This window comes from Leopardus geoffroyi, chromosome A2, assembly GCF_018350155.1.
Source record: "Leopardus geoffroyi isolate Oge1 chromosome A2, O.geoffroyi_Oge1_pat1.0, whole genome shotgun sequence".
Classification (NCBI taxonomy): Eukaryota; Metazoa; Chordata; class Mammalia; order Carnivora; family Felidae; genus Leopardus; species Leopardus geoffroyi.
In genome coordinates, this window is record NC_059331.1 from 156,643,727 (window position 1) to 156,662,012 (window position 18,286).

At 38.3% G+C, this 18,286-nt stretch overlaps 2 protein-coding genes across 2 annotated transcripts in view; both read left to right on the top strand.

Moving 5' to 3' along the window:
• LOC123606985 (serine protease 58-like) overlaps positions 1-18,286 on the top strand; it is a 79,003-nt gene that overhangs the window by 54,623 nt on the left and 6,094 nt on the right. The gene's annotated exons all lie outside the window — the stretch shown is intronic.
• LOC123606982 (olfactory receptor 9A4-like) lies at positions 8,069-9,037 on the top strand. The gene has a single exon (XM_045495929.1). It carries the CDS (start codon positions 8,093-8,095, stop codon positions 9,035-9,037), a length of 945 nt encoding a protein of 314 aa, XP_045351885.1. The 5' UTR covers positions 8,069-8,092.

The window sequence follows — 18,286 nt, forward strand, 5'->3', positions numbered from 1 at the left end:
AATCCATGAGCATGGATATCATTGCATTTGTTTGTATCCTATACAATTTCTTTCATCAATGTTTTATAGTTTTCAGAGAACAGGTCTTTTACCTCCTCAGTTAAGTTTATTCCTAGGTTTCTTATTATTTTTGGTGCAATTATAAACGGGATTGGTTCCTTGATTTCTCTTTATGTTGCTTCATTAATGGTGTATAGAAAAGCAACAGATTTTTGACTGTTGATTTTGTATTCTGTGACTTGACTAAATTTGTGTATCTGTTCTAGCAACTTTTTGGTGGAGTTTATTGGGTTTTGAATTTAGAGTATCATGTTACCTGCAAATAGTGAAAGTCTGATTTCTACCCTGTTGATTTGGATGCCTTTTATTTATTTTGTTGTCTGACTGCTGAGGCTAGGTATTCCAGTACTATGTGAAATAACAGTGGTGAGAGTGGACATCCCTGTCTTGTTCCTGACCGTAGGGGAAAGCTCTCACTTTTTCCCCATTGAGGATGTTGTTAGCTGTGGGTTTTCCATATATGGACTTTATTTTGTTGAGGTATGTCCCTCTAAACCTACTTTGTTGAGGGTTTTTATCATGTATTTTACTTTGTCACATGCTTTTTCTGCATCTATTGAAATGATCATATAGTTTTTATCCTTTCTCTTATAGAAGTGATGTATCATGTTGATTGATTTGTGAAGATTGAACCACCTTGCATCATAGGAATTTATCCCACTTGATCGTGGTGAATGACTTTTTAAATTATTTAAATCATTGGCTTCTGTTTGTTAATATTTTTGTGGGGATTATCACATCTATGTTCATCAGCAATATGGGTCTGTAGTTCCCTGTTTTTTATAGCATCTTTTAAAAAGTTTATTTATTTTTGAGAGAGGGGGAGGGCAGAGAGAGAGGAGACAGAGAATTATAAGCGTGGAGCCTGATGCGGGGCTCAAACTCATGAACCATAAGATCATGACGAGCTGAAATCAAGAGTTAGGCCCTTAACTGCCTGAGCCACCCAGGCACCCTTTTGTAGTGCCTTTATCTGGGTATTTATTATTATTGGGTAATGCTAGCCTCATAGAATGAATTTGGAACCTTTCCTTTCTCTGCTATTATTTGGAATAGTTTGAGAAGATTAAGTTTTCTTTAAAGTTGTTTTTTTTTAAGTTTATTCATTTATTTTGAGAGAGAGACAGAGTGAGTAGGGGAGTGACAGAGAGAGAGTGGGAGAGAGAGATTCCCAAGCGGCCTCCATGCTGCTAGCACAGAGCCCAACACAGGGTTCGAACTCATTTAACTGAGATCATGACCTGAGCCAAAACCAAGAGTCAGATGCTTAACCAACTGAGCTGCCCAGGTGTCCCATGTCTTCTTTACATTTTTTGTTGAATTCGCTTGTGAAGTCATCTGGTCCTGGACTTTTGTTTGTTGGGATTTTTTTATTTTATTACTGATTCAATTTTGTAGCTGGTAATCAATGTGTTCAAATTTTCTATTTCTTCTGGATTCAGTTTTGGAAGGTTATGTTTCTAGGAATCTATCCATTTTTTCTAGGTTGTCCAAGTTCTTGACATATAATTTTTTAATAACATTCTCTTATAATCCTTTGTATTTCCCATTCAGTTATTTCTCTCTTTAATTTCTGATTGTCAACCAAATCCCAGTAAGTTATTTTGTAGATAATGACAAGGTGATACTAATGTTTATATGGAAAGGGAAAAGGCCCAGAATAGCCAACATAATAGAAGAACAGAGTTGAAGGTATTGTCTCTACTCAACTTCAAGACTTATTATAGAGCTGTAGTTTTCAAGACAGAGTGTTATTGGTGAAATAATAGAGAAATATATCAGTGGAAAAGAACAGAAAGCCCAGAAATAGACACACACAGATATCATCAACTGACCTGTAACAAAAAACAAAGGCAGTTCCATGAAGAAGGGATAGTCTTTTCAACAAAAGGTGCCGGAACAACTGGACATCTTCATGAAAAATAATTCTGGACACAGACTTTACACCTTTCACAAAAGCAAACTCAACTTGGAGCAGAGACCTAAATGTCAAATGCAAAGCTACAAAACATCATAATGTAACAGTGGAGAAAACTAGGTGACCTTGTGTTTGATGACTATGTTTTAGATACAACACCAAAAGCATGATTTAGGAAACAAAAAATTGAAAACATGAACTTCTGCTCTGGGAAAGACTGTTAAGAGAATGAAATCACAAACCACAGTTTGGGAGAAGATACTTATAAAGCACATATGAAATATTGCACATGTATCCAAAATATACAAAGAACTCTTCAAACTCAACAATAAGAACACATAACTAGATGGACATTGAGGAGGGCACCTGTTGGGATGAGCACTGGGTGTTGCATAGAAACTAATTTGACAATAAATTTCATATTAAAAAAATAACACAAAACTCAATTAAAAAATGGACAAAAGATCTGAACAGACCCTTCACTAAAGAACATATGCAGATGGTAAATAAGCATATAAAAAATGGTCAATATCCTATGTCATCAGGAAATTGCAAATTAAAAAACAATGAATGTTAATGAATGTTAACACCTAAGAGAATGGCTAAAATCTAAAACACCAAATGCTGGTGACAATGTGGAACAAGTGGAATTCTCATTATTGCTGTTGGGAATGAAAAATGGTACAGTCACTTTGAAAGACAATTTGGCAATTTCTTGCAAAGCTAAATATACTCTTACCATTCAACCCAGCAATTATCTTCCTTAGTATACACACAAATGAGTTGAAAACTTATGTCCACACATAATCTTGCACAGAATGTTTACTGTAAATATATTCATATTTTCCCCAATTTGGAAGCAGCCAAGACCTCTGCTATGGGTTGAATTATGTCTGCCAACATTCATATGTTGAAGTTCTAACCTCCCAGTACATCAGCATGTGAACTTGGTTGGAAATGGGGTGGTTGCAGATGTAATCAGTGAAGATGAGGCCATAGTGGATCCCTATCCTAATGATTGGCACCCTTATAAATAGAATACCATATGAAGAGATACACATAGGGATAATGCCTTGAGAACATGAAACGTAAACCAGATAGCAATAGAGAAGACTCAATAAAGCCAAATGTAATGTCTTGGAAAAGAAAAATATAATTGGTCAATCGCTAACAAGAATGACCGAGGAAAAAATAGAAACACAAATTACCAATGTCACAAATGGAAACAAGGGATATCACAATGGTACCATAATTCTTAAATCTATAAAAATGGGTATCATGAACAACTTTGTCAATAAACTTGACAGATGAATTAAGCAATTCACCTTGCAAACACAATCTAAAGTAGAAGTTTTGAATAGTCCTTTAGCTACTAAAGATGTTTCACCTGTAAATACTTTCTCATAGACAAAACTCTTGGGCTAGAGGTCCTCACTAGACATGGAGTTTCCCCAACAACTTAGAAGGAGATAATACAAACTTTTCCCACATAAAATAGGAAAGGAGAGCATATTTTCCAATTCATTTTATGATAACCAAAATTACCTTCATGCCAAAACCTGACAAGGACCTTACATAAAAGAAAATTAAGGCTAATGCCTTTCATTAACATAGAGGCCAAAATCCTGAATAAAAGGCTAATCTATATAATCCAATAAGTTAAAAATGATAGTGAACATACCTCCATACAATATGCTTTTTTGGTGTCTGATCTTTTCATTCATTGTAATGTACTTGAATTCAACCATTTTGTGTCTATCAACAGTTTGTTACTTTTTGTTGCTGAGTAGTATTTCTTCATATGAATATATCCATCTCTGTTGATACGTATTTAGTTTATGTTATTTTAGTTACAATGAATACAGGCACTATGAACATTATAACAGAAGTATGTTTTGATTCATTTTAGGAAACTGTCTACAAGTAGAATTGCTGAATCATATATATATATATATTTAAGTTTTTAAGAAATGAAACTTTTTCTGAAGGAGTTTTAATACTTTATGTTCCTTCTTCCTTCTCCATTTCTACTCTTCCAGTGTATAGTGGAAAATACTGTAAAGATAATCTAGAAAACTGAACCATGCCTTGAATTAAGAAAATTGATTCTGGGGGAGCCTGGGTGGCTCAGTCGGTTGGGTGTCCAACTCTTGATTTCAGCTTAGGTCTTGATTTCACCTTTTGTGAGTTTGAGCCCCGCATCGGACTTGTACTGGCAACCCAAGGCCTGCTTGGGATTCTCTCTCTCTCTCTCTCTCTCTCTCTCTCTCTCTGCCCCTCCCCCACTCGTGCTCTGTCTGTCTGTCTCTCTCTCTCACTCTCTCTCTCTCTCAAAAAAAAAAACAAACAAACATTAAAAAAATTAAAAAAAAAGAAAAGAAATACCTGACCAGAGACTCTTTGGATGGGCCCAATACAATCTCATTTAAAAAACAAAACAGATGAGCAAAGGAGAAAAATGATAGAGAAGTAAACCAAGAAAGACTCTTAACTATAGAAAACAAACTGATGATTACCAGAGGGGAGGTGGGGTAGGTGGGTGAAGTGGGTGATGGGGATTAAGGAGGGCACTTGTTATGATGATCACCAGGTGATGTATGGAAGTGTTGAATCATTGTATTGTACACCTGAAACTACTATTCCACTGCATGTTAACTAACAGGGATTTAAATAAAAACTTAAAAAAAAAGATTATAAATTATTGTAACTTTGGAGAATGAATGGTAACAGCTAATAATTTAATACAATTAAAAAGTTGTACAAATTATCATACAAGAGAGTATTTATTGCATCAATAATATACACATGAAAAATTGGAGAAAATGTGAATCAGCATATTCATTAATTAATGATCAGTATTTTCATAAGCAAATATTTGTTAAGCAATTACATAAAATGTGATTAACATATTTTTAATATGGAAAAGTTTAATAGACACACAAGCATGTGTACATACACACACATATATATATATTAAGAAGAAGGTAGCAGGAAAGTATATTAATTAAAACATATTTTACTTAAAAAGAATATATACAGATATTCTTGTAAACACACAGAAAATTCTGTATGAATACACTAGAAATTTTTAATAATAATTTATAATAATATTTAGCTCTAGGAGATGGATCAGGAGAATCAACAGATAGGGAGAGAGATATTTATGCTTTACCTTATATCCTTCCATTTGATTTTTAAATAATACCTGTGCTAATTTCATGAAAGATGGCAGTTTTTTTCAACGTTAAAAGTAAATGTTTTAAGTGTGATTTTGCTTTTAAACTCAGCATCCCAGCCATTCTCTCTTTTATGCAGTATTTTGTTGTTGTTGTTGTTGTTGTTGTTGTTGTTAATTCTGAATAGTGTTTCTTCAAGTTTGACCCCTCAGTTCAAGCAGCACAGGGAGGTGACCTGAGAGCATTTGAAGATGTAGAAGGGAAATGTATGGCTGAACACCCAGAGTTGGGTGCATGTTGGAGGGACTGGAATGGGCTGTGGCATTATCAGAAGGTGACATTGGAGTAGGTGGCAGGTCCTCTCTATTTGTCTTGCCAGGTTCCCATAACTGTGGACAGAGGGTATGTGGTTTAGAGTGTGCAGAGATCATCGGGAAAGCTGTGCTTCCTGAAACCTTGGAGATGAAGAAGAAGAAGATTTAGTGGCCCCTACGTTTCTGAGTCTGTCCTGGAGTCATCAGCTTGGGGGCAGCGCAGGCTCTGTAGGGCTAAACGGAGTCAGGGAGAAGCAGAGAGCAGATGAGGGGGCTGAGTGTTCACAGCTTGGTGGTGGTGATAACTAAGGGTCTGGGAGGATGGCAGCCTGAAAGTTGAGAAATTCCTGAGTAGGAGTGTTTAAGTTTTCCCAATGCAGAGAACTTTTCCGGGATCTAAAACTTGATTATCCTCAGGAGGGAAGAGTGAAAGTTTCTTCAGCTTTTCCTTGACTACATCCCTAGTGTGTCTCTGAACCTGTGCAAATTATTCCTCAGTGTGTAACTATCCATCCCTAAGGATGGATAGTTAGAAGGCAGAGAGAATGAGGGGGAGGGAGATAGCTAGATTCCTCTCAGCACTACTTCTGCACTTTTTCCGGAGCTCCTGTGTGTCGATAGTATTTTTCACCATGAATGGAGACAGCAGGAACTACTCATTGTCTCCCAAGTATGGCTCTTTACTAACCATGGGTAGGCTGGGTTGATGCTTGAAGAGCCAAAGGACGTTCCAACCCTTTTCTGGAGGTGAGTGTCTTCCAGTATGCCCCTCGGTGAAGGAGAGAGTTCAAGGGCATTATCATGGGAGGGTCTAGGCTTGGCTGCCAGGTGGAATAAGGACACCTAGAGCCTGAAGAGTAGGACTAAGGCAGCTGCAGATTAGATGACCTTCCATCAAATCATCCCTCCATAGCAAAGAGCAGCTTCATGGTGCCCAGTGCTGGCGACGAGCACACGCTCTGCCATCACCTAAGTTCCTGTTCTCTCATATCTCTTCATCTCTTCCATATACCTCCTTGCCATCTTGTGGGGATCTCTGGGAAGAGAGATTGCAGGTTGACTGGGTGATGCTTTGGAGAAGAGTGAATGGAGGGAAAGATACTCTTTGTTTATTCATTGATTTGTTCTTTAACCTGTTAATTGTTAAAGCCATTTAAAAATATTTATAGAACACGTACTTTGTCAGACTCTGTTCTTGTCACAAGTAGTAATACCAGAAAGATAAAAAACTTGCCTCAAGGTACTTAATTCTAATGTGGGATTTTGATGATAAATTAATAAACAAATGTATTATATTATGTGAGCTATTTCTGAGAGCCAATAGCAAAGTACAATCCGAAGAGGTTAGAAGTGAAATTATGCATGGTGCATGAATTATTTGAAGGGGATGTGTGAGAAAGTGCTGTGGAGAGGAGATATTTGAGCAAAGACCTGCATGTGCTGAGGCAAGGAGCTCACACCTCCTGAGGAACTCAGTATGATTTATATCAGTGTCTTCTAACTATTTTCCCCTAGGGTCTGGGGAAAATAGAAGGTCATAGAAAAGCATATGTGCTCTTTGGAATTTTCTAAATTGGTCTACAAGACTGGGATCCTGGCAGTTCAGTTAGAGGGATAGGTTGCCCATTTGGAGGTCTTGTCTCTCATCTGGAACTAGACATTTGTGACCTGGGGGAATATGGAGGATTTTGTCTCTATATCACAGTTGTTTTCTTGCCTTCTGACCCCAGGGTGGAGACTGCAGTACAGACAGGACTTCCTTCTGCAGACATCCTTCCTGTTGTCATTTACTGACCAGGAGAATCATAATCTCAGTGTTAGTGGTCACTATAGGGGAAATTAGAGTGTCTTTGCTCTTGGAGGGTAAACATTCACTGAAATGAGAAAAGGAGGATGACTCATTATGAGAACAAGAAGGAGGGGGTGAATAATCCATCCAGGGAGGCAGCTTTTTAGAAGTCAGGGAAAGACTCACTATTTTGTCTCAAATAGCTGTTCTCTTATGACAATGTGCTAGAAATGTCTCACTTGGTAGCCACACCATAAAGTTGATAATATAATCGAGGCAGAAATTTAATATGAATACAATGCAAATGGAGTCTATGTTTAGAGGACACAAAGAAAGGAGGAACCATGTCTGGGTGTGCTTGGGTATCATGGGGATTGGTGATTCTCAGAACTCTTGATGTGTAGCAAGATTATGCAGAGGATGCATATGAGAGGCAGAGAAGACACTTTTGGGCCCTGGAGATGGAGGAGTGGATGGTATAAATGAGAACAATGTGGTCAGGGACGGGATGGCAGGTCAGGGCAGGGCTGGAGGCAGGATGGCTGGTGAACTGGGAGATGGGTACATACTGGGTGGGTGGGTTTTCATGCCTCAGGTGTGGTGTTGGTGGCTACTGCTCATCTTCTTGGGCATTTACGTTTACCTTCATAAGTTACACATATCCTTCATGAAACATTTAATATCAACCTTGTATAAAATAGTAGCATTATGTTGTGAAGTCTAGGAGTAGGATGTATTTCCTCATGTTGGAATTATCTTGAATCTTCCTGTGATCAGAAACTTGTTTTCTCTCTTTGGTCTTTAGATTCCACAAGGAACAAGAGCTCAGAACTAAATGTTGGGGAATCACTCTAGTGCCACTGAATTTTATCTCCTTGGCTTCCCTGGCTCCCGAGAACTACATCATATTCTCTTTGCTATCTTCTTCTTCTTCTACTCAGTGACATTAATGGGAAACATGGTCATCATTGTGATTGTCTGTGTGGACAGACGTCTGCAGTCCCCCATGTATTTCTTCCTTGGTCATCTCTCTGCCTTGGAGATCTTGGTTACCACTAATATCGTGCCCATGATGCTTTGGGGGCTGCTGCTCCCTGGGATGCAGACAATATCTCTGGCTGCATGTGCCACCCAGCTCTTCCTGTACCTTTCTTTGGGGACCACAGAGTTTACATTACTGGGAGCGATGGCTGTGGACCGTTACGTGGCTGTCTGTAACCCTCTGAGGTACGACATCATTATGAACAGCCGCACCTGCATCTGGGTGGTCATTATGTCATGGGTGTTTGGGTTCCTTTCTGAAATCTGGCCAATTTATGCCACATTTCAGCTTACCTTCTGCAAATCAAATGTGGTGAACAATTTCTTCTGTGACCGAGGGCAATTGCTCAATCTATCCTGCAATAATACCCTTTTCATAGAGTTTATCCTATTCTTAATGGCTGTTTTTATTCTTTTTGGTTCTCTCATCCCTACAATCATCTCCTACACGTATATCATCTCCACCATCATCAAGATTCCCTCAGTCTCTGGCCGGAGGAAAGCCTTCTCTACTTGTGCATCCCACTTCACTTGTGTCGTGATCGGCTATGGCACCTGCTTGTTCCTCTATGTGAAACCCAAGCAAACGCAGGCAGCTGAGTACAACAGGGTAGCGTCACTGATGGTTTTAGTGGTGACCCCTTTTCTAAACCCATTTATCTTCACCCTACGGAATGAAAAATTCATAGAGGTCTTTCGAGATGTCATGAAACGCTGCTCTCAACTCCTCAAGGGTTAGCTGGTTCCTAAGTACAAACATGAACTCATCATCATGGACCTGAGCAGTCTCATAGCACTAATTCAAATCTGAAATGATCATTTTCATCATCAAATAGTTTGTCATCTGCAAGGGAATTCTACAAAATTCTTCAAGGGAATTTTAAGACACTGATAGTCCACCAACTTCTATTCGGATTTTTCCTTATTGGAGATCACATTATTTTCTAATTGAATATAGACATTTGTATATTCCTCTGTAGTTATAGTACATCTTACAATATACATTTTCGAAGTGTAAATGTACAAAATATATGTAATATTTTTAAGGACACTCAGCTCTGGGAGCCCCTGGGTCGTTCAGTCGGTAAGCGACTAACTTCATCTCAGGTCATGATCTTGCGGTTCATGAATTGAGCACGACCATAATATTATTGTTAATAAAGTTGTTTCCCACTGGGGGTATGACTTAGCAATTCTGGAATTGCTGTACACATATAGTACAGGTGAACGAATGAAGATAACAACTGGTGGGAGCCAGTTTCTTATGTGGATAGGTATGTTCCAGAGAAGCAAGAGGAGAAGGCTAGAATCAGCCATGTGGCACTGGATTCAAATTGGTGCATCAGTGTGCACGCATATTAGAAGACTATATGTATGTAGGTGGGGTGATTAATATATGATATAAATAAATGATATGGAAAATGACTCTTCTTTTTCGTAACTATTTTGGCTCTTCTCTTGTCATTCTCTTTCCATATAAATTTTGAAGTTGGTTTGTAGATATCTACAAAATGCTTGCTGAGCTATTGATTGGGACTGTGTTCAATCTATAGTTATATTATTAAAACGCTGAGATCTAGGACTCCTTGCATTTGTATATGATTGTAAATTTTCTGCCTGACCATGGGGTTGAGTAGGGGTTTGATGGTAAGAGGTCAATCCCTGTTCTTTCCTCCCTCTCGCGTACTTGTTCTCTATGTCTCTTTTCTTTTTTTTTTTAAATACAATATATTGTCAAATTGGTTTCCATACAACACCCAGTGCTCATCCCAAAAGGTGCCCTCCTCAATACCCATGACCCACCCTCCCCTCTCTCCCACCCCCCATCAACCCTCAGTTTGTTCTCAGTTTTTTCAGAGTCTCTTATGCTTTGGCTCTCTTCCTCTCTAATCTATTTTTTTTTTCTTCCCCTGCCCCATAGACTTCTGATAAGTTTCTCAGGATCCACATAAGAGTGAAAACATATGGTATCTATCTTTCTCTGTGTGACTTCTTTCACTTAGCATAACACTCTCCAGTTCCATCCACATTGATACAAAGGGCCATATTTCATTCTTTCTCATTGCCATGTAATATTCCATTGTGTATATAAACCACAATTTCTTTATCCATTCGTCAGTTGATGGACATTTAGGCTCTTTCCAGATCCCATCGAAGCAGCACCACAAGTCTATGGCTCTTTTCAAATGTAGGCAAATATTTGTCTTTCTTCTGTGACATTAGGCTTGCTCCTGAATCTTTCACTGGCACACACCAGTGTGCCCTTACATTTTATATTTTATATTGTGTCAGTACCATTGTACAGAAGTGTCTCGTAGGCTTTACAACTCCTCAGAGGCCATTTACCTGTATCAGGCCATCCTAGTCTACTGAAGTCCTCCTCCATTTTTCCTGCAACCTCCATCCCTCCAGTCCAACGAGCCAGTATTGTTTTTGAGCACTGTGCCTGATGTCATCTGTCCCTCTCAGGGGCACCACCAGTAGTCAGAAACTGTGTTCCTTATTTAGACTCTGAATCAGGGCCGCTGCCCCAACCCTGGAGATTTTCCTGTTCACATGCTGTATGTGAACACTTGCTTTTTTACCGAAACATTCATATAACTTGGTATTAAGAATTCTTAAGACTCCAAAGCAAGAGGGAACAGAAGCTTTATTCACAATCATAGCAGCATTCCTTACAATTGCCAAAAAGTGGAAGTGACCCAAAAGCCTCTCCACAGATGAGGGAACAGATGAATGTGTAAACAAAAGGTGGTATATGCGTACAATGGAATTTTATTCAGACTTAAAAACCAATGAAATTCTGATACATGCTGTCGTATAGATGACCCTTGAAAATATTGCTAAATGAAAGAAAGTGAATATAAAAGGGAAAATGTTGTATGTTTCTGTTTATGTGAGGTACCTAGAATAGTCCAGTTCCTAGAGACAGAAAGTAGAATAGTGAGCAGCAGGGGTTGGGGAAGGAGGAAATGGGAGTTACTAATTAATGGGGGCCAAGTGTCAGCTTAGGATGGTAAAGTGTTCTGGAGATGGAGGGTGGTGACGGTCGCACAACAATGTGAATGCACTTAATGCTACTGAATTGTACACTTAAGATGGTTAAATATGGCAAAATTGTGTTATATATTTTTTACCACAATAAAAAAGAAAAAATATCCAATAATTCTAAATGATTTTCATAGTGAATCATCAGACTGTTGCCATTTCCCTTCTGGTCCATGGTTCTCTTCACACTCTTCAGAGGTGACTGTCTTCAAGTGTTTCTACTGGGATATATTTATAAACAATATAAAGGTATTTCTTGACTTGTCAGGTTGTTCTTCCTTATGTGATAATTGCCTTGTTTAAAAATTCTACTGAGTATGTACACTAATTTTTTTTCTGCTTGTACGCTCTTACCCATATCATGAGCCTCACAATAAACTATTCCTTGTGCTTTGTGCCGTGTGCTCCCACGTTTTGATGGGGCAGCCTTTCTACCATCCCTGTAAGAGAACTCGTAAGTGGTAGGCTTTTTTTTGATGTTTTTATTCCAGCATCATACTTCATTGTCACTTTGGCCAGATAAAAACACCAGCATGTCAGCCACTGGGGATACCTTGTCTGCAGTTCCCCGCAACTGATCTTTGGGCAGTCCAGCCTCACCCAGGCCCCTTGACTCAATGGCAGTGAAGAAACAAAAGAACTAAAAGTGAAGAAACAAAGGCTTTCTCGGACAGAATTTGAAGGAATTTGTCATGAGTACACCTGCTTTGCAAGCAATGTTAAAACAGTTGTTTAAGGAGAAGGAAAATAATATAGTTTGTAAATTTATCCCATAGAAAGAAAGGAGGAACCTTAGAGAAGGAATAAAATAAAAACTTTAATTTTTCTTGTACTTACCCGATCTCAGAGACAACAGTTGTCAGAATGACACAGCAGCGTGTTGGATGATTATGGCTTATGAATAAGTGAAGTGTATAACAGCAATGTTTAGGAATATGTATGAGGAACTGAGGATATTCTGTTATAAGATACCTGCACTATCAGTGAAGTGGTATAGATAGTGTTATTTAAAAATGATTATGGCAAGGTCACAGGATATAAGTTTGGTATACAAAAGTAAATAACTTTCCTGTGTACTTGTGAACTTATATACTAGCAATGAAAAACTAGATTTTGAAATTAAAAACACAGTGCTTTTGAAATTAGCACCAAAAAATAGGTACAAAACTAACAAAATTCATGCAAGATCTACATGAGGAAAACTACGGAATCTATCAAACTCTGATGAAAGAAATAAAAGGATCTATGTAAGCGCAGAAATACCCCATACGCATGCACAGGAAAGAAGTGTTGTGAAGATATCAATCTTTGTCAACTTGATCTAGAGATTCAATTAAATCTCAGCTAAATCCCAGTAGGTATTATGTAGATAATGACAAAGTGATGCTAATGTTTATATGGAAAGGGGAAAGGCCCAGAATAGCCAACACAATCCTGAAGAACGGAGTTGAAGGTATTGTTTCTACTCAACTTCAAGACTTATTATCAAGCTGTAATGATCAAGACAGTATGTTATTGGTGAAATAATAGAGAAATGTATCAGAGGAAGAGAACAGAAAGCCCAGAAATAGACACACACAGATATCATCAACTGATGTGTAACAAAAAACAAAGGCAGTTCCATGAAGAAGGGATAGTCTTTTCAACCAAAGGTGCCGGAACAACTGGACATCTTTATGAAAACTAATTCTGGACACAGACCTTACACCTTTCACAAATATAAACTCAACCTGCGGCAGACACCTAAATGTCAAATGCAAAGCTACAAAACATCACAACCTAACAGAGGAGGAAACTAGGTGACCTTGTGTTTGATGACTATGTTTTAGATACAGCACCAAAAGCATGATTTAGGAAACAAAAATTGAAAACATGAACTTCTGCTCTGGGAAAGACTGTTAAGAGAATGAAAAGACAAGACAAGTATGGGAGAACATACTTGCAAAGCACATATGAAAAATTGCTCATGTATCCAAAATATACAAAGAACTCCTAAAAGTCAACAATAAGAACACACAACTCAATTAAAAAATGGACAAAAGATCTGAACAGACCCTTCACTAAAGAACATATGCAGGTGATAAATAAACACATAAAAAATGATCAACATCCTATGTCATCAGGAAATTGCAAATTAAAAAAGTGATGAAATACCACCCCGCACCCAGTAGAATGACTAAAATTCCAAAATACCGAACATTGGAGAGGATGTGGAGCTACCAGAACTCTCATTCATCGCTGGTGGGAATGCAAAATGGTACAGTCACTTTGAAAGACAATTGGGCAAATTCTTGCAAAGCTAAATTATACTCTTACCATACAAACCAGCAATTATCTTCCTTAGTATATGCACAAATGAATTGAAAGCTTATGTCTACACGTAATTTTGAACCTGAATGTTTATGTATTCATAATTGCCCCAAATTGGAAGAAAAGAAGACTTCTGTTACCGATGGAATTATGTCTGTCAACGTTCTTATGTTGAAGTTCTACCCTCCCAGTACATTGGAGTGTGAAAGTGCTGCTATAATTTGATTGGGAATGGGTCTTTGCAGATATAATTATAGAAGATGAAGTCATAGTGGAGTAGGGTGGGTCCCTAATCCTAATGACTGTTGTCCTTACAAGTAGGACACCCTGTGTGAAGAGACACACACAGGGAGAATGACTTGAGAACATGAAATATAAACCAGATATCTGGTTTATATTATATTCCATATTCCAGAAATGGAAATAAGAGGTATCACAATAGTAAAATAATCCTTAAAAGTATAAAAATGGGTATCATGAACAGCTTTATGTCAATAAACTTGACAACTTAGATGAATTAAGCAATTCACCTGAAAAACTCAAACTGAAGTTGAAGTTTTGAGGAGTCCTATAGCTACGAAAGAAATTTCACCTACAAATACTTTCTCACAAAGAGAACTCCTGGCCTAGGTGTCCTCACTGGTGGATTTTTCCACACATTTTAGGAGGAAATAATACATTTTCCCCCATAAAATAAAGGGGGCAGGAGAGCATATTTTCCAACTCACTTTATGATAACCAAAATTGCCATCATGCAAAACACGACAAGGACCTTACATAAAAGAAAACTATAGGCCAATATCTCTCATTAACAGGCCAAAATGCTGAATAAAAAGCTAATCAATATAATCCAATAATTTAAAAATAATGGCTGTCAAACCTCAGACTACTCATCTGATCTTTCCCAATTTCTCTTCAGCACTGAGGCAATCATTGTTGGGGTTTCTTTAACTACAGATTATTTTGTATCTATTCTAGAGTATATGACACCATACAGTATGCATTTTTTTGGTGTCTGACCTTTTCATTCATTGTAATTTACTTGAATTCATCCATTTGGTGTCTATCAGCAGGTTTTTACTTTTTGTTGCCGAATAGCAGTTCCTCATAACAATATATCATTGTCTGTTGATGGATATTTATTTTCTGTCACGATTAGTTATAATGAATGAAGGCACTGTGAACATTATAACAGAGGTATTTGTGAGGACATACATTTTGATTTATTTTAGGGAACTACCTACAGATAGAATTGCTGAATCATACGGAGATATATATTTAAGTTTATAAGAAACTACTTTTTCCAAAGTAGTTTTTTTTATATGACTTTCTACTTCTCCATTTCTGCTCTTCCAATGTATAGTTGAAAATACTAGAAAGGTATCTAGAGGAAATCAACCATGCCTTAGATTAAGAAAGCTGGTTCTTTTGTATATATAAACCACATCTTCTTTATCCATTCGTCAGCTGATGGACATTTAGGCTCTTTCCATAATTTGACTATTGTTGAAAGTGCTGCTATAAACATTGGGGTACCGGTGCCCCTGTGCGTCAGCACTCCTGTATCCTTTGGGTAGATCCCTAGCAGTGCTATTACTGGGTCATAGGGCAGTTTTATTTTTAATTTTTTGAGAAACCTCCACACTGTTTTCCAGAGCGGCTGCACCAGTTTGCATTCCCACCAGCTGTGCAAGAGGGTTCCCGTTTCTCCACATCCTCGCCAGCATCTATAGTCTCCTGATTTGTTCATTTTAGCCAATACTACTTGGCAATGAGAAAGAATGAAATCTGGCCATTTGCAGCAACGTGAATGCAACTGGAGGGTATTATGCTACGTGAAATAAGTCAGGCAGAGAAAGACAGATACCATATGTGTTCACTCATAAATGGATCCTGAGAAACTTAACAGAAGACCATGGGGGAGGGGGAGGGGGAAAAAGTTACAGAGAGGGAGGGAGGCAAACCATAGGAGACTCTTAAGGACTGAGAACAAACTAAGGGTTGATGAGGGGTGGGGAGGGAGGGGAAAGTGGGTGATGGGCATTGAGGAGGGCACCTGTTGGGATGAGCACTGGGTGTTGTATGGAAACCAATTTGACTAAATTATATTAAAAATAAGAAAAGAAAAGAAAAGAAAAGAAAAGAAAAGAAAAGAAAAGAAAATGATGATTAAAAGAAAAAGAAAAAAGAGAAAGCTGGTTCTTCAGTAAAGGTTCTGAGGCAGAGTCCATTCTCCTCAGATTTCCTCATTTGACAGCAACCTTCCTTCACTTTTGTCCAAGAGTCATAACAAGCCCCAACGCAGCCACTCAGAGGCTAACAGGCAGATACTGGGACCAAAGTGTTGTGGGCAGCTATCAGCACACTTGCCATGGGGATGAGGCCCTCAAGCTTGGGTCTTTACTTCAGAGTATGATCAGTGACTCCTGTTATGTTAGTATCATTCTAGGATCTGCATGGGAAATACTACACTGAAATAGAAATGCCCTGACCACAGGCTCTCAGGAGAGGGCTGATACAATCTCATTTAAGAAACAAAATAAAGAAATGGTGCTTGGGTGGCTCAGTCAGTTAAGTCTCCAACTCTTGATTTCAGCTCAGGTCATGATCTCACAATTCATGGGATCAAGCCCTGCATTGGGCTCTGTGCTGACATCATGGAGCCTGCTTGGGATTCTCTCTTTGCCTCTCTCTTTCTGCCCCTTCCTGGCTCAAAATAAGTGAGTACACTTTAAAAAAAAGAAACAAATGAGCAATAAGGAAAATAAAGGAGACAGAAAGACAAACCAAGAAACCAACTCTTAACTACAGAGAACATTCTGGTGGTTACCAGAGGGGAGGTGGGGGTGGGTGGGTGACATAGTTGATGGGGATTTAGGAGGGTACTTGTGATGACCAACAGGTATGGTATGGAAGTGTTGAATCACTGTATTGTACACCTGAAACTAATATTACAATGTATGTTAACTAACAGGAATTTAAATAAAAACTTAAAAAGAAGACATTATAAATTAATGCAACTTTTTGAGAGTGATTTGATAACAGCTCATAATTTAATGCAATTAAAAAGTTGTATTTGTACAACTTTTTAGACATGAAAATATTTTTTAATATAATTTATTGACAAATTGGTTTCCATAGAACACCCAGTGCTCATCCCAAAAAGTGCCGTCCTCAATGCCCATCACCCACTTTCCCCTCTTCCCCAGCCCTCATTAACCTTCAGTTTGTTCTTGGTATCCAAGAGTCTCTTATGGTTTGCCTCCCATTCTCTCTGTAACTTTTTTTTCCCCTTCCCCTCCCCCATGGTCTTCTATTAAGTTTCTCAGACATGAGAATATTTAGTGCAGCAGGAATACAGACATGAAAAATTGCAGAAAATGCAATGTTCATCAGCACATTCATTAAACAATGATCAGTATTTCATAAGTGAGTATTAGATAAGCAGTAACTTAAAATGTGATTGACATATTATTTTATTTGAGAGAGAGATGGAGTGAGAGAGCATGTAAGCAGGAGAATGGGGCAGAGGGAGAGAGAAAGAGAACTTTAAGGAGGCTCCATGGTCAGCTCTGAGCCCAATGCAGGGCTAAATCCCACGACACGGGGTACATGACCTGAGCCGAATCAAGAGTTGGTCGGTCAACCGAATGAGCCATCCAAGAGCCCCACATATCATCAACAATATGGGGAGTTTAATATACACCCAAACATGCATATGCACGCACACACACACACACACACACACATATCAAGAAAAAGGAAGCAGGAAAGTATATTTATTTAAATATAATTTATTAAAAACAATATATATATATATATATATATATATATATATATATATATATACTCTTGTAAACACACAGAAAACTTCTGTATGAATATGCTGGAAAATTATAATAATAATAATAATTTATAATATTTAGCTCTAGGAGATGGATCAGGAGAATCAACAGATAGGGAGAGAGATATTTATGCTTTACCTTATATCCTTCCATTTGATTTTTAAATAATACCTGTGCTAATTTCATGAAAGATGGCAGTTTTTTTCAACGTTAAAAGTAAATGTTTTAAGTGTGGTTTTGCTTTTAAACTCAGCATCCCAGCCATTCTCTCTTTTATGCAGTATTTTGTTGTTGTTGTTGTTGTTGTTGTTGTTAATTCTGAATAGTGTTTCTTCAAGTTTGACCCCTCAGTTCAAGCAGCACAGGGAGGTGACCTGAGAGCATTTGAAGATGTAGAAGGGAAATGTATGGCTGAACACCCAGAGTTGGGTGCATGTTGGAGGGACTGGAATGGGCTGTGGCATTATCAGAAGGTGACATTGGAGTAGGTGGCAGGTCCTCTCTATTTGTCTTGCCAGGTTCCCATAACTGTGGACAGAGGGTATGTGGTTTAGAGTGTGCAGAGATCATCGGGAAAGCTGTGCTTCCTGAAACCTTGGAGATGAAGAAGAAGAAGATTTAGTGGCCCCTACGTTTCTGAGTCTGTCCTGGAGTCATCAGCTTGGGGGCAGCGCAGGCTCTGTAGGGCTAAACGGAGTCAGGGAGAAGCAGAGAGCAGATGAGGGGGCTGAGTGTTCACAGCTTGGTAGTGGTGATAACTAAGGGTCTGGGAGGATGGCAGCCTG